The sequence below is a fragment of the Onychomys torridus genome, chromosome 17 (assembly GCF_903995425.1).
Source record: "Onychomys torridus chromosome 17, mOncTor1.1, whole genome shotgun sequence".
In the NCBI taxonomy this organism is placed as follows: Eukaryota; Metazoa; Chordata; class Mammalia; order Rodentia; family Cricetidae; genus Onychomys; species Onychomys torridus.
In genome coordinates this window covers 13,404,858-13,426,663 of record NC_050459.1, presented here as the reverse complement: position 1 = coordinate 13,426,663, position 21,806 = coordinate 13,404,858, and the positions used below count along the sequence as shown (strand labels likewise).

Genomic DNA, 21,806 nt, shown 5'->3' with positions numbered 1-21,806 from the left:
TTTAGCATGGGGTACATGCTCCAGATAAGACCATTTAGCAATTCATGTTACAGCTTAAGAACAAGTAAGGCTTTGAAGGTGCAGAATCTCACTGTCTTGCTCAGTATGGCCATTCTACCGTGGACAGGACATCTTTTGACATTCTTGCAGTATCTAGCAAGAGATGAATTAATTTCCTATATTTCAGGAGAATTCAGTGAAGTAAATTTTCCCCAAAGGCCTCTTTGCAGTACATATGCACATCATTTAGCAAAGTGGATACATTTGGTTAGTCTGTTTTTAGATCATCCCTTCACTGTATGAATAGTACAGAATGACCAGCCATGTGTCCAGAATACAGTAAACCAAAAAGGCATGGGGCTGTTGCTAGTGTCAAACCATGAAGAACTTAATGATTCATAACAAACTTTTTATAAGTGAAATAAATATATTCCATGGCTGAAGAGATGATTCAGCAATGAAGAATGCTTGGGGCTCTTGCAGAGGACTGTAGTTCAGTTCTCACACTCACTTAAACAGCTCATGACCACTTCTAACTCCAGCTTTGGAAGATCTGATGCCCTCTTCTGTCTCTCTGGACCCTGTACTCCTGTGAACCACTTGAGGACTTATTCATGTGTGCATGTACACACACACACACACACACACACACACACACACACACACATATATACAAACATACACAAATGTACACATACACACATGCTCATTAATAAAAATAAAATAATTCTTAAAGAATGCGGTATAAATAATAAGAATTGTATCATGGTGAATATATGAACCTGTAATGTATTTGGCAGTTATTGAGTATTCTGAACAGCATATAGCACATGTTCTGTCTTTATTGGCACTCCCTATGGAGCGATCTATAATGTAATCATCTATGCAATATATTGTTCTATGCTATAACATCTATGACACAGAAAGGTGGTACATAACAGGAGAGTCAGGGAAAATTCCTGAACATGGAAAAAGAAAGGAGCTCTGTCTCAGAACTGTGGTTGAACTCAACTTGCCTGAGAGTTGAGAGTCAAGCTTTCCAACACAATTAACAAAATGTTCATGGAAATTGCCTCCATAGACACATATATATTCCTTCCATACAGGGATATTTTCAAATAAGAAAGTTAAAATCAGAGCTGTTGATTAGGCTCAGTGTTTAAGAGCATAAGCTGCTCTTGCAGAGGACATGGGTTCTGTTTCCAGTATCCACACTGTGGTTCAAAATCATCTGTAACTCTAGTTCCAGGAGATCTAACACCTCCTTTTGACTACCGTGGTCACCAGCACACATGTGGTGCACAGACATACATGCAGGTGAAACATTCATATATATGATACATGTAGGTGAAACACTCATATATATGAAGCAAAATACATTCTTTTTTAAAGAGTGTTAATATAGCAATGCCATGCTTAAGCCTGAGCATATCTGATCTCTCAGTAGGTCTTCCTCCTTTCCTATATGTTTTCTGGGAATTTCACAAATCAGATTACAAATATCTTAACTCCCCTGGATTTTCAGAGGCCTAGTGGTTTACCTGATAAGCTGTAATCCCATCTGGTGTACCTCAGGATCTCCCAATAGTCTCATTTATTTTCCTAATAACATTCTGAGATACAACTGCAGATGCCATCAGGGTCTATGATCATGGATACTGAAGATACCCTAAATTGAGACCTTAAGGACCACCCCACCTCACCTTCGGGGAGTCTCATTCTCTCTTTGAGCCCCTTCTTTCTATTCATCCTGGTGCTTAAACCCTTTAAATAAATTCCAGCTCTGCTTCACATGAACTGGTCCTGAAATTCCTTCCTGTGCTATAGCTGCAGAGTTGGCTTTACCTGGTGTAAGTCTCAGAAAAGAGCTCTTCAGCCTGAGCTTGATGAGGCAGCTCAGTGGGTAAAGACACGATCGACATTATCTGATGACCCCAGTTCAATATCTTGAATCCACATTAAAAAGAAAAAAAAAAAAGGAAAGATTGAGCTCACTCTGAAACATTTTCCCTCCAGATGACGTTATCTGCTCAGAACAGAAATGAGAAGATAGAATCTTAGTGTTTTTAAAATCTAAGCCTTTCCCCTAGTTGAAGAGAAAACACAGAAACAAGGCCGTGTCTCTGAGTTTCAGAGAAATTCAGGAATGATTCTGGGATTCCTGGACTTGTGGCTGTTGGCTCTGTCCAAACCTGCCCTTACATAGAAACACTGCTAGTGAGTAATTCAGGACAATGGTTTCCAGTTACCCAGAGAGAGGAGTGCAGAAGACATGACTGAACCAGAAGACAGCTCCTAGGTGTGAAGGAGTGGAAACCCAGTCTCTACTGGACAGTGAATTCTCTGGGATGACTCTACCAGCTTCTGGGAAGGGTTTTCATCTCCAGGCAGATTCCCATCCCTTTCCTATACCTCTCTCCCATCCTCTCCTGGTTCCTTCCTCTCTCCCTCTAGTTGGGAAAGGGGGTTAAAATAACCTCTGTAGAGTGAACCAATAAATCCCTGAAGGGCAAGTAAAATGATCTTTTAATCTCATCTGTTACAACTGAAATCCTGACTGAACTTACGGCTGCACACTTAAATCACAGGAAATATATTATCTAGATGGTCTCACGTGGCACAGAACACAGGGGCGAGAGAAGTTAATTACCTTCCTTAAGATCAAGAATTTTACTGTGATTTCCCCATGAGCTAGTGAAAAATCCCATCGGTGTGTCAATGGAATTTCCATAGGCATTGCCTAGACAACGGGACACCATTATTTGTATGTGATGTAACCTCATACAGGTAGGTAGGTAGAGAAGGAGAAGACAGGCAGATGATAGGATATAAATCAATCCATAGATACATGATAGATAGATAGATAGATAGATAGATAGATAGATAAATAGAGATAGAGATAGATAGATGTTAGGTACATGAGAGATAGGTGATAGATGATTGGTAGATATGAGTTGGATAATAGGTGATAGACAACTAGGTTGTGTTCTGCTCTAAGTAACTCCACTATAAGAAACAATGGTCTCCTGACTGTGTCTTGCCCTGGGAGACTCATTTCACGAAAAGCATTTGGCTCCATTGGGAAGGCAGCCACACAGGTGGAATACCCTGTTGTTCATATAAACTCAAGTCCCTGCCTATGGCTGCCCATGAGACACAATCTGATAAACGGCTTACTCCTGACAGTGAAAGGGGGTCCTCTCAGCACATATCAAACTCTGACCATTCGGCACACAGGAATATGAAAACGGTGTCAGATAAACTAGGTCTGAGAATATACTAGCTGGTCCACACTGAGGAAAGTATATACCTCCCACCTGGATCCCACCAAGAAGAGGTTGCCTAATATTAAAATAGCAACACACCCACTGACTGTCATGTGACCACTCTGTAAGGACTGACACTCAGAGGACTTCCGGTTGTCCCGAGGGCTTGAGCTCAGCTCATATCCACTGTTAGCATCACTTACTCAGACTTCTCTCTGTCCATTCCACATTTATCCGTCTAGTCCAAATCATTCACTTTGTCTCCATAATGCCCAATGTCTTATGAATTAATTCTGTAACTCAGTGCAACCTTTAGACCCTCAGCCCTGGGAGCCTTCAGCTTACTCTGTACCACTGGCTGTGATGTAGCTGGGGGTTCTTGATTGTCTAACCACTGCATTGGCCCCCTTTGTGCCTGCATCTTTATCGAGGCTGTGTATCTGCCTCCAGTGAGTCCCTGGAACTCTTGAGCTATGTTGGGCCTCTTTAATCCTTGAAGCCATCCTGCCATAGACACAGTTTTATCAAAGATTTATTTTTTGGTTTTATCTATGCATATGTGTATACACACACACACACACACACACACACACACACACACACACACACACACACAGAGTACTGTATCCATATAGGACAACATGGGGGGCATAGGATCCCCTGGAATTGGAATCAAGCTGTTTGAAGCTTCTAGACAGGAGTACTGGGAACTGAACTTAGGTCTTGTGGAAAAGCAACATGTACTTTTAACTTCTGAGCAATCTTACCAGCTGTCCTATATATACTTTTTTAGTTGGCTTTATTACTTAAAACCGTTAATATGATTGAAGGACAATGCTTTTTTTTTTTTTTTTTTTTTTTTTTTACTGTTTTTAAAATGTTAGAACTGAAGATAGGATCCAGAAGTTAAAAGCACTTGCTACTCTTACAGAGGACTGGAGTTTGGTTCTCAGGACCCACATTGGGTGACTCAAAGCTAACTACTCCAGCTCCAGGGGATCCAATGCTCCTTTCTAGCTGCCATAGGCATGTATATGTACATACATACACACAAAAATGCAAATAAATATTTTAAAACAAATAAGTAAATAATAAAATGTTGTGTGCAGTATAATATGTGAGCGTTATTATTGATAAGTAAGATGGAATTGAGGTGGTTTTTCTTGTTGTTTTTTGGTTTTGTTTATTTGTTTGTTTGTTTACCAGCAGCCAGCTCTCAGGGGAAAGGGTCAATTTGGAAATTTATAGTCAATGTAATTGACACAGCTTGTGAATTTATTTCTATTAAAGGAATTCAGAAATTCTGGAAAGATGCAAAGGTCTGTTTTTCTGATGTAACACATGCATGACTCTACGTAATTTTCTCACATATACATATGCAAGTAAGATGACCATTTAATTTCTTAAGTGAACCTTAGGCTAAAGGTTTCCAAAGATCACTTGGCAAGGAAATGCAGCCACAGCACTGGTAATAGTACCAAGTGTCATTACTACATTGGGTTTCACGGGTTGATTCACAGACTGAGCAGACTGGCTGATTTAAGCATAAAGCTGAAATCTGATAATCTAGCTCCTGGAGCACAGATGTTAGTTTGTTGCAAAGGTTGTTGTTCAAGGGCATGCTGGCATCTGATTGAAACATAGGAATGCCTGCATTTGTGTAATTGTATAATGAGAACTGCGGGAGAGATGACCTTGTGGAAACAACACGGCAGTTATTTCTAGAACTTAAAAAAGACTTGCCACAGCAACAATTAAGCTCCCTGTGAAATAACCTGCATAGGACTAGGACGAGGCGCCACTGTGCGACATATATCAGCAAGTAAGCCAGTCATTACTTTAAATGCAGTTAAAACTGAGATCCAATGTCGGCTACTTGCTTGGCTAGTGTTTTCTCTTAGGCCGAAACTGGCTGGTGACAGGTGAGGGTTAGTTAAGATATTCCTGGGTATAACTGGGGAGGTAGCTGACACCACACCGCTTTTCTATAAATCAACTTAGTCTGATGGAGTGACAGCCTAATTTTAGCTGTTTATTTAGAGAAACAGACCAGAGTTTGAACACATGGTCAACAGGTGTCCATTGTTACGCAGAAGCCCAGGAGTGAGTAGAGGTATTGACTCATACTAAAGATGACCACCATTAAGAGCATTGTAAGGAAAAATATGGGAAGTAATGGAATCAGAATAAAAATGAAGCTTTATTTTTTCCTCCGAAAAAACCATATGTGTTTCTACCAACTTCCTCTATTAACTCACACAACTCTCATGAGTTTGGGAAGAAAAGAATCAAAATTGTAACAAGTAGTTACCTCTGGGAAATGAGCTCTTTTGCTTCTCTTTGCTTTCCTTTTGATAATTACCTTTTGGTAATGGTGTGAGCATTAGGCTGAAGCAGTGGTAGGACCAGGCAAAAGGAACTCATAACTAGGCACTTACAGAGTTCCACCCATTATCTTCTCAGTTCTGGTCCTGTAAGGAGGTCTGAACAAGTCCTTATTGCTTGATGGGACAAGGTTCTCAGGTAATGATTGCTTCTGAATCTGTGTTGTAGGCTCATCCTGATGGATCCTTACCTCAGAGACCTGTCCTGTCAAGTTTTCTGTCCTTAAACTCAAGGTACAGGGTTGGGAGAATGACTTCTCTCTGTACCTTCATCTATAGCAAAGGAGAAAGAGAGACACAAGTGAAGCCGAAACATCAGACTTCCCTGCTGCTTTTAGTAGCCTGGAGACTTCTATGGAGTCAGTGCTTTCTTATAAAAGCAGACTCTAAGTTTCCACCTCTCTATCTTTATCATGATGTGGCTGACATCAAAGGGCATTTAACAGAAGTTTTTAAAACCTAATGCTTAAATTTATTAAAAGTATGCTTAGAAAATGTAATTTACTGACTCAGTCAATGTCTGAATTTAGAAATCTTGGCATTGTGGGAAAGTATATGTATAGCTTGATACTTCTTTCCACATTGTGTCATGCAATCTGATAAAGTATTAAAAAGAAATCTTTAGGGATGGGACCCTTCTCAACAGAAGAGTGCTTGCCAACATGCCCCTTGTTTGATCCCCAGCACAGAAAGGAGGAAGGTAATTTTTTAAATGTAAATTATGCTTAAGTAATAATCAATGAGGGAAGCCAGGAGTGATTCCCAGTAAAGTAAGCAGGCTGCTTTTCCAGCTCAAATGAGCCCTGACTTTGTAAGACATGTGTCAAATGCAGTTATTGCTCGTGAACACCAATCAAAGGATTGTAGGGGGTAGTGGCTGAGGAGAGAACTGAGGAGAAGGATCAACCACAAGGAAGTGGGAGCTGACTTTGGAGGGATCTCTTTCAGACTCAAGAGGGAAAGGAAGAGGTGTGAAGAGGCACTCTAACCCCCCCCCCCCCACTGCTCTCAGAGCAGTGAGTGATGAGAATGGGAGTGAAGGATTCTACCATCTGTTTTCTGGTTACATTCTTTCTGCTTTATACCTTTTTGTTTTGAGTCTTCTGAGAGAAATTGGAATAAGATAACATGCTTGTGTAAATCGATCACTCAAGCAGAAGAAATAAAAAAGGAAAAGAAAAAGCTTATCACACAGGAGAAAGTACAACAGCCAAGCTGGGTTTTGTGACCTCTGTCTACAGTTTTGGTACAGGAAGGTTGAGGCAGGAGTATAGCCCTGCATCTGAGACTGGCCTGGGTTATATATCAGAAATATATCTTGGCAAAACAAATGAACAGAAAGGTGAAAGATCATGTTTTCAAGATGATAAACTCATGTGAAGATGTGGAAGAGACAGTTCTCTTGGGAGTATGGCTCCTTGACCTAAGAGAAGCCACAATTGAGACCCTGTGATTGTGCCAGCATCTACCATCACGTGGACATAACACTGATAACTGACTGACAGACACTAGGAAACTGAGGCAACATTTAGCCATTTCATAAGTCTCAGACTGTTTAACAATGGGCTTGAATCATTAAATGTGTTTAAAATATAAAATCATCTGGATTTTTATGGCCTTTTCAATATAAAATGCAATAAAATTAGTGTTAATTGGGGGGATCATGATGTTGGATTTAGTAATAAAGCAACTGATTAATTTTAAAGCAATCCTACCTCTTAATGTTTGAAACAATTTATGAAGGACTGGGGTGGAAAAGCTTCCAGAAAAACATGAGTTTTGTGGAGAGTGAAGAAGTGTGAACAACCGCAATTCCTCAAGGCATGCTACTTTTTTTAAATGCTTAATTTTGCATTAAACAATAACACAAGACTTTCAAATATTCCAAAATGAACTGAGCTTTTACTTTCTGACAATGAAAGAAACATAAAAATTTCCAGATACATCTATAAGTAGAAAATATAGTTCTAAAATATACCATTGCCTCTTCAATTCAGATCTATTAACACTAACAAGGCTGGGTTTGATAAACACTTGTCATCTCAGCACTTAGAAAGCTCATGCAGAAGACAAGCCTGAGCTACATAGAGAGACTCTGTCCCAGGAAACAAAATCCAACAAAAAACTTAAAATGAATAATAGGAAAATAAATAAATTAAATATCCTCTGTGATATAAATTAAGGCAACAAAGGGTTGGTTGTAGTTATTATATTAATTAAATATATGACAGACTGTGTGAGAAGGGCATTTTGGGGACAAGAATGTTTCTGAGCAAAGAGGGAGACAACTCATCAATTAATGTATGCTATGTATTTCATAAATATATGAAAAAAATTATGTAAGTCAATAATTTCCCTGCTGTTATCCTTAATAAGAATGAACAGTTTGGGGCAACATTGGTAGTATAAGGGTGAGTGAGCATAGCTGCCCTCCAAGAATGAATAGTCTTTGGATGTAACACTTAAATTGAATATTTTTAGTCTAGAAGTTCATTAATACAATTATAATTAGTCTCTTGGTAAATAAACAGGATTTATATTTTGAGTGATCTATGTCAAATGCTGAGACTGTAAATGGACAGAGATTGGCTTACAGATTTGACAGTTTGCTTCTTTTGGTTGGGTTTAACAATAGGTTTTATCTTCATATTCAGAACATGAAATTTGGTTGAAACCATTTACACTTTACTTTTTTTATTTGCAAAGATATTCGTTCTTGGCCAATAATCGAAGAGGGAGATAAACTGAAAAATCAACTTCTGTGTCTAGATACATAGTAAAGGAAGCAAGTGTGTGTGTGTGTGTGTGTGTGTGTGTGTGTGTGTGTGTGTGCAAAGATTTTCCTGGAATTCAAGCTGTGTGGGTTTTTGTTGGCTTGTTTGTTGTTTTTTCTAAGACTAGTTCTTATCTAGGCGATTCATGGCCATTGCCAGCTTTCATGGCACCGTAGTCTGTGCCGATGCATGGGTTACTTTTCCGTTGCTACGGCATAGCTCCTTGATCAAGGCAACTCTAGAAAGAAGTGTTTATTTGACTTATGGTTCTTGAGGGATAAGCCTGGGTCAGAGCAGGGAAGAATGGAGGCAGGCAGCAGAGTCAGAAGCATGCAAATGCCTGTGGACTGCATCCGTTCTCCACATTTCAAAGTAATGATTTCTGATAAGACTTAAAACCAACTCTCTTAGCTAACCTCAAGCTTGCACACACCACTAACAACAGCCACCATGCTGTACCATAGACCCCATAGACTCAGCGGCCCAAACTGAGCTCTTGTGTCCTTGGCCTACTGTCTCTGTGGTACCATGTCCATCCTCTAGTTATCACTATCTGTCTAAGTACATGACTGAGTTAAGTTAGCCAGGTCAGGCTAAAGTCCCTAGCACAGCCCCAGTATGTCTTACCTGCCTTTACTTTGGAAAGCCAAGCCAGTGACCACCAAAAGATAAATTTACAACTCAACTCAATAGTATCTCAGAAGCCAAGCTAAAAAGAGCAAACAAAATAAACTTGTTAGCTGAAATTAGAGATTCTCATTGTCTGGGTCTGAGGTTAAACATAAGATTTAGGGTTGTTATCAGTCATTGGGGCATTTTTATCATTCCTTCTAAGAGCTTAAAATGAACAAGATCAGTACCTCCCCACCCTTTGATGAAGGGCAGGCTATTGCTGGGTGTGGGGTTGGGGGGACAGTATCTTTCCCTGAATCCTGCACATTTGAGCTTGGTTACAACACTCTCTTCTTGCTGCTTTTTTTTTTTTTTTAATAAATCAGTATCTCTCTGTCAGCCTCAATAGGAGCTGAAGTGAAAAAGAATAAGGGAGAGAAAAAGAGAGAGAAGAGGGAGAGAGGGAAATGAGGACACAAAGAGGAGGAAAAGGAGGAAGAAGAAGAAAGGAAATGCTTCTGGGTGGAAGGAGAAGAATATTAAGGAAGACACAGATGAAAGGTGCAAACAACTGGTAGACCAAGGATGTATGTGTCAACTTCTCTTTCTGGACAACACTGTCCCAAACTATTGTTCAATAAGAGGCTAAAGAAACCTGGAATAAATCAGAACCCAGTGGTTCAGAGAGTAACAGAAGAATAATATCATCATATTGAAAAATAAATAAAGTATCCCTGGTGGAAATTTAGCTTCACTGAGCGTCAAACAATTATTTGTAGAATTGTAGAATTTATGGTCTCATCACATTCTCAGAGAGGTCCAGTATATTCAAACACTCTTATGGCACCCTGTACACCTCTCAGTCTTTCTTTTTACTTTCTGAAGGCATTGAGTTCTGTTTTGTTTTATCTGTTTACACTGAGTGGAATTTGCTGGGAGTTTAACGTGATGTCTAATCTTCCCATTGATTCTCCTTTGTGTTTCTCATTGCAAATTCATCTCCTCTCCCCTGAGTCCCATCAAGATATAGTTGCTTCTGTAGAAGAAAGTGGAGATGATGAGGAACTCACATCAAGGCACTTGCAATTGTAAATGAAGACATGGTTCTGGGGGCAGACAGGAAAATCTGTTTTAAAGGAGAGCAGCTCCTTGCTCTCATTTCCTGTTTTTGCTGTTCTTGGTCACCGCACGGCAATAGAGATGAGAAATATCAGACTAAATTCACAGGAAGGGAAATCAAAGCAGAGAAAATTTGGGGCTAGGCTCTCTGTGAATGGATACTGAATAACCAGTTTCCACCTTTGAGGCAAGCTGTAACATGAATCCTAAATGGTATTATTAATTAAAAAAAAAAAACTCAAGAGCCAGCTATTGGGGTGAATTCTGAAAGAACAGAGAGACAGAACAAGCCACAGCTAACCTTACCTCGCCAGCTTCACAGCCAATCCCATTTTTTCAGACTGGAAGCCTCTGAGTCCTCATCAGAATGGATCTCAGCTGAACTGGTGCTAAAAGCGTAAAATCTGAAAAGTCTAAAAACGTCTAGGTCCTGGTCCTCATGCCTTATATACTTTTCTGCCTCCTACCATTACTTCATGGGATTAAAGGCTTGAGTCATCATGCCTGGCTGTTTCCAGTATGGCCTTGAATTCACACAGATCCAGATGGATCTCTGCCTCAAGAATAGTAGGAATAAAGGCGTGAGCTACCACTGCCTAACCTCTATGTTTAATATAGTGCCTATTCTGTTCTCTTACCCCCAGATAAGTTTATTGGGGTGCACAATATATCAACCACAGCAAGCCTTGTAGAGACAGAGGGGAAAGCTGAGTAGTGGTAGAGCTATTTTAAACCATGAATAACCACAGGATCCTTGGTGCTTAAGTCATTGTCACATTTGGAGAGCATCTCTGTTTGGGTTTCTCTCTATTTGTACTGGATGATCCATGGATGGGGTGGGCCAGCCCTAAAGACAATGGTCAGAACCACAGCGGCTCAGTGACAAGACGCTCTGAAATGTTGAAGGCTGAGAACTACGTATTGACTATTACTTTCTTGCAGTGGATCTGAGATGCCTGCCTCAACGTTCCTATGAGAAACCTTAGCACTGGGACTCCAGGCTAGCCTAACTTCATCATTTGTCAGCTATGTATTTGGGAAGAACTCTAGAAGATAAGAAATTTCCTTCCCGGTCCTGCTTTCTTCTGTTATCCTGCTTAATCTCACAAGCAAGCACCGTCTGTGTTTGTCCTATCCCACCTTTGAGGTTTGTGATGCTAAAGGAGTCAACACATTTCAGCTCCAGATTAACAAAGAAGATTATAAATCCAAGACCAGCTCTTTATCTTATGCCAAGTATTAAGTAAATAGAAGCCCCACCCACACAGCATAGGGCCTTCTGAGTGATGAAGCTCATATAAAAAGAAACAACTTGAAAAATAATTCAATGTCAAATGCTTTCACAGTATTCTGCTGATCTAACATCTTACTCTTGCTGTCCCAGCAACACAGGGAGACACTAGCACAAGGCTTCAATTTGGCAGTCCAGACTCCTGCACACAGACTGAGTTATGATATTGTGTCTGTTAGGATACCAAGGCGAGCAGACATCTGGCCCCTGATACTTTGTCTAGGCCATTCCCTGGTCATATTAGAGGACCCTCCGTTTCTGTCACTCTGTGAAGTCCCTTCAGTGAAAGGTTTTTCTCCTAGTGGAGCCTCAGACACAGATGATAACTACAGCACCAAAAAGATCCATCCTTTTCTACAATTGACAAAGGTCACTTTTTATGAGAGAGGTGGTAGTTGGCAGATAACTGTTTTCATTTTGTTCCAGAAAAAAATTTTAAAAAGTAAAGAAGAAGTAGAATTAGAGGCATCCATAGCCTCCCTTCTTTCTCTGGTTCTAGGGAAGGCCAGGTAACACAGGAGTAGACCACAAACTTCAGTTGGTCTTTTCTCAGTGATTCCTGTGGGGTTGTGTTTAGTCTTGATGTAGGGTCTCAGGCTTCCTCTTTCATTGGACATCCTGGGAAGGAGGAAGCTGGCGCCACAGGCTTCCACAAATGGGTGAGGCACAAAATAAGGGGTGGAGCTATGGGGGATAAGCAGCAACTGGCCTGGGTTTTATTTGGGTTTGCCATGTCTTGGACTGAAATATTTGACAGCACTGAGATGCAGGAGCAAACAAATGAGTAGTGGGCTCCTGGCCACCTTGCCTTGCTCTATGTAGTTTCCTTCAGAGAAATAAACCAACTGACTGATACTTAGACTCTAGTAGGAGCTTTTGAGAGGAAAGGCAAGAAAGGGGAGCCCATGGCAGTCAAAGAAGAGGAAGAAGGAGGCCACACACTCGCCCACCCTGGTTCTTTCCCTTGTTTTCTCATTTTTTTTTTTTAAATGCAAGGGGTTCCTCTTACAGACTTTGGCTCATACCCAGTTCTGTTTGGTTCAGGACTGAGAAAATTCAGACGCTTATCTAAATCTGAGAGAAGAAACTACAGTGGACATTCTTACATATCACAGATAGGAAAGCTGTGCTAGGAAAGCAAAGAAGGAGGGAGAGAGGAAGGGGGGATGGACAGAGGGAGGAAGGGAAGAAGGGATGGAGGGAAGGGAAGAGGAGGGAAGAGAAGGGAAGGGACAGGAAAGAGGTTGGATCCTTCACTTTTCACCTACAGTATTCTGAGCATAGCATTCTCATACTGCCGCCCATTAATATCTCTTGATAAAATTTAAGTGGTTGAATAAATGATTGATCAACATCCATTTTTTTTCTGAAAGAATTTCATGAATATAGCAAATTATTTGGAAAGCATTAGTGTCAGTGTCACTGTGGAAATCTGAAAGCACAATCTACCCTGTGTAGTTGGTGAGACAATGGTGGTATGTCTAAGTCGTGTGTCCTAATAGTGAGTGGGTTTGGCTGTCAAAGCTGACCCCCCACTGTCTATTATTTTCATCTCTAAATACATGATTGTGAGATACATTTTGCTGCAGAAAAGCCTGTCTTAATTATTTGTAGCCCATTTTCTATCTGTTTCGTCTCATTAGACGCTTAGATCCTGGCCCCTCTCAGGGGTTGCTAAAAGGGTGTTGAGATTGAATTTGCTGTGAGATTAAAGTACGACTTTGTGAACTCCAAGTCTCATCTGATAATCTACTTGTCTCTCTTTCAGTGAAAAAAGCAATCGAACTGAAGTCCAGGGGAGTCAAGATGCTACCAAGCAAGGACAGCAGCCACAAGAACTCTGTCTGTGAGTCACTTTTTTTTTCTGTGAGGATGGATGCACCAATTAGGGGGGAAACAGGAGTGGACTGAATGGTCCCTAACTTCATTCTGTGAGATGCTGCTTCTAATTCAACTGTTCATCTCTTCTACTTTGAAAGATTTTTCTAGGAGAAAGACTAGACCTGACCTGTTGACATATTATCCTACCCCTGAAACATACCATATCTGTCTCCTTTCTTCCCTGTAAAAGACTAGACCTTGAAGATTTCTTTCTTAAAACTCTCTTGTCTTCTCTTCTCTTCACCCTTCACCCCTGCAACAAACACTAGAAAGGGGGATTTGGGTCTTTGAGTCTTCTTATTCAATATCTCTGATCATCTATTGCCTGTAGAGTAGAACATTTGGGCAGCGTGTCAGTCCTTCCTATGAGAAATACAGTGCCACAGAGCATGCATCCCTTTCTGTTCAGATGTACCCAGAGAAGCATTGTGCTTTCTCAATAGCTGTGTGTTGGATGAAGTGTTCACTCACTCAATAATGGCATCTTGACTGATCTGTAAGGGCTCAGCCTTCACAGCTGGTCTGATTGTTCAGAATTCCTTGGTTGTATGCCCAGAGCTGAGTTCCCATCTAGATGGTTACACACATTTTATAGATGTTCCTTGTGGATTTTCTAGCCACGGATTATGACAACAGACTGTACTACAATGCTGAGTATTCACACATTGTATTGGTCTGTGGCCACCTTCTTCAGCTATCTCCCAGACTTCTGCTCATATTATCCTCATTCTGTGTTCACTGGGTATCCCATATCTGGGTGATTTCAGGGGGTGATATGCAAAACTGGTACCTTGTGAATATTTCTGTTACTTTTTTTGATAACCACAGCCCATGTCTTTCATTGGGGATACATTTTTAAATGATGGAAATGATTGAGTGATAGAAATGTGAAGAAAGGGATTTTGTTTGTCAATATAAAGTTTTGGGTTTTGTTACTTTCAGCTGTGTGTCTTATAGATAGAAAAGAAAGTGTTGGTAATACTTTTTAAAAATAAATTTTATGATTGATATTCTTGAAGAGGTGATCTACAGTTTGACAGAGCCACCTGCCAGGTGATAATACTTGTATTAATTCAGCATTAGATCTGAGGCCCCATCTGGGTACATGTTCTTCTGCTTGGGTGACACATGCAAGACTCTCTCCCCTGTCCCTATCAATACAGAAAGTGACCTTACAATTTCCTTTTTTTTTTTTTTTTTCTTTTTTTGGTTTTTCGAGATGGGTTTCTCTGTGTAGCTTTGAACCTTTCCTGGATCTCACTCTGTAGACCAGGCTGGCCTCGTACTCACAGAGATCTGCCTGCCTCTGCCTCCCGAGTGCTGGGATTAAAGGGGTGCACCGCCACCACCGCCACCACCGCCTAGCACAATTTCCTTTTGAGTATTAGGAAGTGTGCATTCCCATGCCCAGGCAGTACGAAACTGTCTGTGCCATGTTTGAGGATTCATCAGTGAGGAAAAGGAAGAACTGAAGAAACCAAGAGCATTCTAGGATCAGTGTGTGAGGGAAATATGTGACCCTGAAGGGACAGTTGAGGATAGGGAAGTGTTTCCTAGAGGAAGCTTGGGGGACAGACTCTGGCAGTAGAGACACTTGCTATGATCAGGTCCAAGATTCACTATCGATAATGCTAAACCAGTAATCATTTATGCATGGTTATCAGGAAGATATGCCAGAATAGTCTAAGCGGCCCTTCCCCATCTATGTTATGCAGTGGGCACTGAGCAATTAGTTATCCCAGGTGGAGCTTCTCTGTCTGAGAAAGAGGAGTCAGAATTGTAGTAAGTCATCCCAGGGCTTAGCAGCAGGGGACCTTGCTCTGTAGATGCCAGGAAAGATGCAGACACTGGCTTCACTTGTATCTGTGTTCTGATGGCTAGAGCTGGGCCTATTAGGACAAGCTCTCAGCCTACTGTGAGCCCACAAGGATGGCCATTTTCCCTTTGTGCTCTGTGAATTCCTTACCATCTTTATGAAGGTAAGTTATGAGAAAGCAATTTACATTCTTCACACTTACAGTGGCAACCAGCCTCATTTGGATTTCCATAGGACTAAGTACTTTATACCGATAGAGAAATGCCAGTGCCCTTGGCACGGGCCTTATTTCTTCTAAAGTTCTTCACTGAAGTTCAGGCTCCAGTGTCCTAGTCCTTGGAGACCACAGCCCCTTTTCTGACTACATTGTACATTCAAGCCAATGCAACCTCCTAACACAGGTACTCTAAAGGCTTCCCCAAATAAGGTTTGATGATGATTGACAAAATATGTTCTAAAAGCACCTAACTGAAGTGCAGGATGGAGTGTGAGCTGTGAGCCACTATCCTAGGTCAACCCTTTGCATTTTTCAGCCCTAATTGGGCCTCTTCTTCTTGAGAGTCCTTACAGAGAAAAGATTTGACAAAGGTCTTCATGTCAATGCACTTGCACAAGGCAAGTCTGGTGAGACTCCTGCTCATCTGACACTTGTCATACACTCACTTTCTTGAGTGTGTGTGTGTGTGTGTGTGTGTGTGTGTGTGTGTGTGTGTATTGTGACAGTCCTTCTGGCAAGTGTTGAGACCACATGTGTACATACATCACCAGACCCTGCCATTGTTTAGAGTTTTAGAGAGGACAGTGGTAGATACAATCTCTCCTCCACCTCTTCTGGGCTTTCTTCAGGGCCAAGTCCATCCTAGATTCTTTCCATGGGAAGATGGACAGGTAAATGCCTTTCTAGTTCATTCATAAAAATAGCTATGGGGGAGGAGAAACACAGATATCTATTGTTGGAATTATTTCCCCACGCAAAGTTATTGACAAATGATTTTACAAATTCAGGGGGTGGGGGCAAGAGGAGGGAGGACAGGGGAACCCATGGCCGACATGTAAAATTAAAACACAAATATCTGTATGAAGAAAAAAATATATTTAAAAATAAAAAATAAAAAAAATACTTTACAAATTCAATGTAGATTTGCTCAGGGGAATTGACAGCACACTCTGAGTAGCTATTGAATGTCAGATTGCAGCTGTTTATGCCAATCCTGAGAGGAGAGTAGGTTCGAGAGCCTTGCTCATTCTAAAGCTTTCTTTAAATGCAAGGTGAACTTGGTAACATCATGCATTGCTGTGTAGGTCTTCGGAAGAATAGCCACCAAACATGAAAATGAAATAAACATCCCCAAGTGTTCCAGACCTTCCATTTTTAGTTTATTTCTTTGTATCCTTTCTGTATAAGCAACATTTTTATTGTTTTATAATCAATGTTACCTACCTTGAAAAACACACTTGAAGTGTAAGCAAATTTATTCCAACTTTGCATACAGACTGAGATATTGACAGACAACAGTTGGTTGTTTATTGTGTTTATGATAGCTTCCACTACACTGGCTGCTAGCTTTTCCATTGACTTATATGGGATGGGGTGAATGACACAATCTATGTCTCTGCCTCAGAGTGGAGCTTCATTCAGCACACAGGGATGTGTGTGACAGAACTACTGAATGTTTGCATGGTATTCTTGAAACATCCTGACTGGCAAAACCATTTCCTGAAACAGACAGTTTGGGAAAATGCATCCTTCTACCCTGGGCCATTGTGTACTGACCTATCCAGCATGGTCACTCTCATTTTCCTAGTTTTTCTTTTTGCAAGTTTGGAGTAACTATAGGAAACAAATAAAAAGACTGGTGGCCAGAGTCACTGATTACTTAACTATGCTCACAAAAATTCAGCATTATATCTTGAGTCAGTCCTTGTTCCCCTGGCACACCATGACTTGGGTCCCAAATCCCTAGCAAGAGGTTTCACCAGAGAGATCTTCTGGCCTGTGTCTTCTCTTTATAAACAGATCTGCAGATGCTAGGAGGGAAGAAGGGAAGAAACTGTTAATTCTCATTAATTGGGCATTTCTGGGAGGCTGGGAAGAGAAGACAACTTAACATTTTTACTGTTTTAGAAAATTATTTTCATGTGACTCACTTTGAGAGTAGACCGAGGAAGGCATTGTGACTTCACTAGTGACTCCAGCCTTTTCTACCTACCTCTCTGCCTAGAGCAGAAACCTCCACCCTTCACTCCAGAAGTGTATCAGCCATAGACAATGGCGGCTGCACTCATGTTCTGACACTTCAGTCTGGAATTCATCACCAGGCAGCATTTTCAAAGGCTGTAACTGGGTAGTGAGAGGTATGGTTGTTCTATCACTCCTCCCTCCAAGAATCTTCCAATTAACATGACTTGTTTTGCCCACCTACAAAAATCATATTGTGTCTTATAAATATGTTACCAAAGATACCATGCTTGTGGTTAAGTGTGCAGGGGCACCTCTCATCATCAGGGCTTATTTCCAGGACACAGATCCTCTAGGATTTATTTGAGTGATAGCACACACGTGTGTGATCTCTCTTTTTGCTTAATCGAAACTCTGCCTGCAGTTGCAAGAGCCAGGCTCCTCATAAGGAGCCAGCCAGATCAGCTTTAAGGCAGATTTTGAAAGAAGGAAAAATAATAGTTCCATTAACCTCTAACAGCCATCCGAAGGTTTAATAATAAAAAGAGGGATAATTGCCCCAATCTGCTTTCTTCTATCACATGTAATTCCAGGGTGCATTTCGATCATTACAGATCTTTGCTTTCCTCAGAAAGCTCTATCCTCATATTGCATGAAAGTACTAGATTTAATGTAGCGCTTTATAAATCAGGTTAGTAAATTATGCAGCAGCTGAATAGGCTTTTGTCACTGCAGGAACTGAAATATCTTCGCAAATACCCAGGAAAACCTTGCTGTGAAAGCTGATGTCTAGATACATCTGGGGAAGGAAAAGCCGAACAAGAAATTGTCTGCAAAGCAAGGTGGTCCATCACATTCCACAGGACACTCACATACATGTAATTCTTAAGGCAACCAGGAAAGTGAGATCCATTAAGATATGAAAAAAATGGGACTCAATTGGGCTCTAGATGGTGAAACCGAAGTCCAAACCTAGTGGAAAATAAAAGATTCTTTGAGCATCCCAAGCAACCAAGTCCTAAGCCTAACTGATTAAAGGGAAGAATTTACTTGGGAAAATGACCAGAGGCCTCATCATGTTATTCTTAATACCTGAAATAGAAGCCTAGAAAAGGTACCTCCACTGGCCTGAAGGACCACTGTGTGGCTTAGCATGCTCATGACAGATTCAAGGGACTCAACCTATTACATACATTTTCATCAAATAGTGTAAAAGAAAATCACCTCACCTTTTTATTGTGGGATCTGTGAATGACTGTGGGACTGCTCCATTTTCAGGTGTCTGTAGAGTAGGGAGAACATTAATGTCTGTCAGAGGAGGGAGCCCCTTTAGTGATAGGTAAATTATTTATGTGACTATAACATCGGGAGTTCAGTCAGAGGGTTTAAAGGCTAAATTGATCCATCCCTGAAGTTCTTCCCTCAATTACACCCTCAGCCTGTCAACTGTAGACACACAGATAATAAGTTGGCAAATTAATGAGGCTGGCTTTCAAGGTAGATGAGAAGGGAGCTTTAAGAATCAAGAAATACTAAGTGGGTAGAAGGGGATCTAGAAAAGAGGCCAATCCTGTAGGCCAGGTCATTTCATTGAGAACATGCTCTAAAGCCTCAGAGAGAACACTGGAAATCATCATGAAGGCATCGCATTCATTACTGTCGACAAGGAATTAAAGTATATATACAATCAAACTGACTTCTCTTTCCCAGGGAGGAAGGAGTCAGATTGCCCATAACTGATACCTTTTGCTTCAGTCTCTGAGAAGTTTCAAGGTAAACATTGCAAGTTTTTAATAACCAGTGAGCATGCACATTATTTATAGCCAATTTTAAGGAAATTGGTAGATGCTCTGTGATATGGAACATGGAAGGAGGGGCCCAGGGATGGGGCTGATATAGGCTAAGAAGCAGACAACATGTCTAACTTTCTCAATGTTCTCAGAAAACTTCATGCCCAAGATCATCCAGGGTCACCTTGGAATGAATAGATGTACCACACAGAGTCAATCTGCTCTGAATTCTGCCCCCTCTCCTGTGCCTCCAACATAATGATATGTTTGTATTTTTAAAACCCATTAAATTTCTGCTAGATGATTTTCATTTTTGACTTTGAAATTATTATGATTTCACAAGACATTCTATAAAGTTATCAGAAGCCATTTCTGTACCCTTCACTTGGCAAGGTGTGCTCACTGGGTGACATTTACACACTGATAGAGATAGAGCAGAAGTTAGGAGATTGATAAGGAGTAGTGCAGAGAATGTAGTCAGATCCAATAGTGGCATGCTTGCCCCCCAGTGTGTGTGTGTGTGTGTGTGTGGTGTGCATGTGCACTTGCACATATGTGTGTATACTTCCAAGTGCCTCCCTTGTAAGGCCTTCCTCATAGGCACCCTCCTTATGTGACTACTGTTTTTGTCTTGAGTGCTATGTGTAGTCCTAGACTATCATGTACATGAAACCATACAGCATGTGATCTTCTGGATAGATCTTGCCACTCATCACAGTTTCCTCAAACTCCACCCTAGTCATTCCAGCTTTACTTTTGGCTTCATAGTTTTCCATAGCCAGATACAGACTAGGTGAATTACTCATTAACCCTTTGAAAGATAGTGGATCTGGGTCCAGTATGAGCTACTATGAGTAAGGATGCTACTAACATTTGTGAGCAGGTTTTTGCATGAATGCAGGCTTTATCTTCTTTTGGATAGGTGCTCAGAGGTAGAATTACTTCTATGCCCTGTGATAATCATGTGTTTAGGTTTGCAGCAAACTATAAAACTACAATAATTGTCCCACTTTACAGCCTAACCAGCAATAAATGTGCAATCCCCTCCAGAGCATTCTCACCTGTGTTTGTGTTATTACATTTTGTTTTCTGCCTCATCCATTTTGGTAGAAGGGGAATAATGTTTCACTATGGTGATAATTTAATTACTATTTCTTTAATCACTAATGATATGTAAGATTTATTCATCTCCAAATTTTCTGTGTATATTTTTCCAGAGACAATTTCAGATTTTTTTTCCTTGTTGACTTTCTGCCACTCTTTATATAGTATAGATACTAATCCTTTATGGGACATAAGGAGTACAAATACTTTCTCCATGTCTGCATGTTGTCTTTTCATCTTTTTCAAGGATTCTTTGGGAGAACTAATGTTTCATTTACGTAATAGATTTCAAGGTATGACATAGATCTAGTTTCTCTTGGTAGCAAGAAGACTTAGCGACTTTGAGTATTATGACCATGGGTCAAGAAGAACCACACACTCCATATACCCTAAGCAGTAGCATAGCCAGAGCCCCCAGAAGCCAGTGACCTGTTGTGCAGGGTGTTTGAGCTCATTGACCTGATATTGTAGATCACCAAATACAGAACCCTGCTCATTATCTTTGTTCACACATCTATTTCCATGGGAGCTCAGAAGAGCTACAGTCATCTAGAAATGAGGGGATTTATATCATGAAACGTGAGTACAGGTGATAAAGAGCTGAGTTTAGATCCCTATTCACTTATTTCAATATTCTTGATTTTTAACGTTCCATCTGTCCCTGTAATTTGGGATTCAGCTAACAGTTGTTTTCTTAATTGACTTCCGAAAAGAATCGATTAGTCAGAGATACACAATGACAATTTTAAGTTTTCAGAATGTCCCCCTTATTAATTAGCATCTTACTTGAATTAAATGAGACAATTTAATTCCAACAATTGATTATTTATTCTTTAAAATATTTGTTTAGTCATGCCCCTTAAGTACAATGAGTTGATATTCTCATGTAGAGAAAGCAGACAGAGGGAAATCTTAGTGATAGAAGAAACTTAAGCCTTGCTTGAAGGTGTGTGAAAGAAAGCCTGTGGAGGTGAGAGAAGAGAGTCAGCGGAGATTCAAAGACTGGATAAAAAGTGATGTTCTTTGAAGAGTCAAAATGCCATGTTAGCAAGCATTTCTCTATAGGCAACATTAGAATTCTGCACATTCAACCTGCCTGTTTAAATCATCCCTTAGAGAATTTGCCCTTGAGTTCAAAGCCCATATAAAATGACATACACCAGGTAGCATTCAAATGCTCTGCTTGCCATGTCTATCTGGGAACATCACAACTTGAGCAAAAATTTAGTTTCTGGAACATGCAAGAATTTTGAGTACTCAAGTTCCACCAAAAGATGCTGGGTTTCTATTTTGATATGGTCGTAGCAGGCACTCTGAAATTGTCTGTTTCTGATTTGGGGGAAAATAGCCACATGTATGAATGGTACTTTGAGAAGGGCTGATTTGTATACAATTCTTAAAATTATTGAATATCATTGGGAAAATGTCCTATGCAATCTATTACTATCTCCTGTGAAAATATTAAATCTTGCCAGGTGGTGGTGGTACATGCCTTTAATCCCAGCACTCGGGAGGCAGAGACAGGAGATCTCTGTGAGTTCAAGCCTGGTCTACAGAGCGAATTCCAGGACAGGCTCTAAAGCTACAGAG

At 40.6% G+C, this 21,806-nt stretch overlaps 1 protein-coding gene across 1 annotated transcript in view; it reads left to right on the top strand.

Annotated features, from left to right (window-relative positions):
• The window catches only part of Csmd1 (CUB and Sushi multiple domains 1), a 600,818-nt gene that overhangs the window by 21,312 nt on the left and 557,700 nt on the right, over positions 1–21,806 (top strand). The window contains exon 2 of the mRNA XM_036209300.1: positions 13,215–13,292. Within this exon, the coding sequence (XP_036065193.1) occupies positions 13,215–13,292 (78 nt within the window). The remainder of the gene's footprint in view (positions 1–13,214; positions 13,293–21,806) is intronic.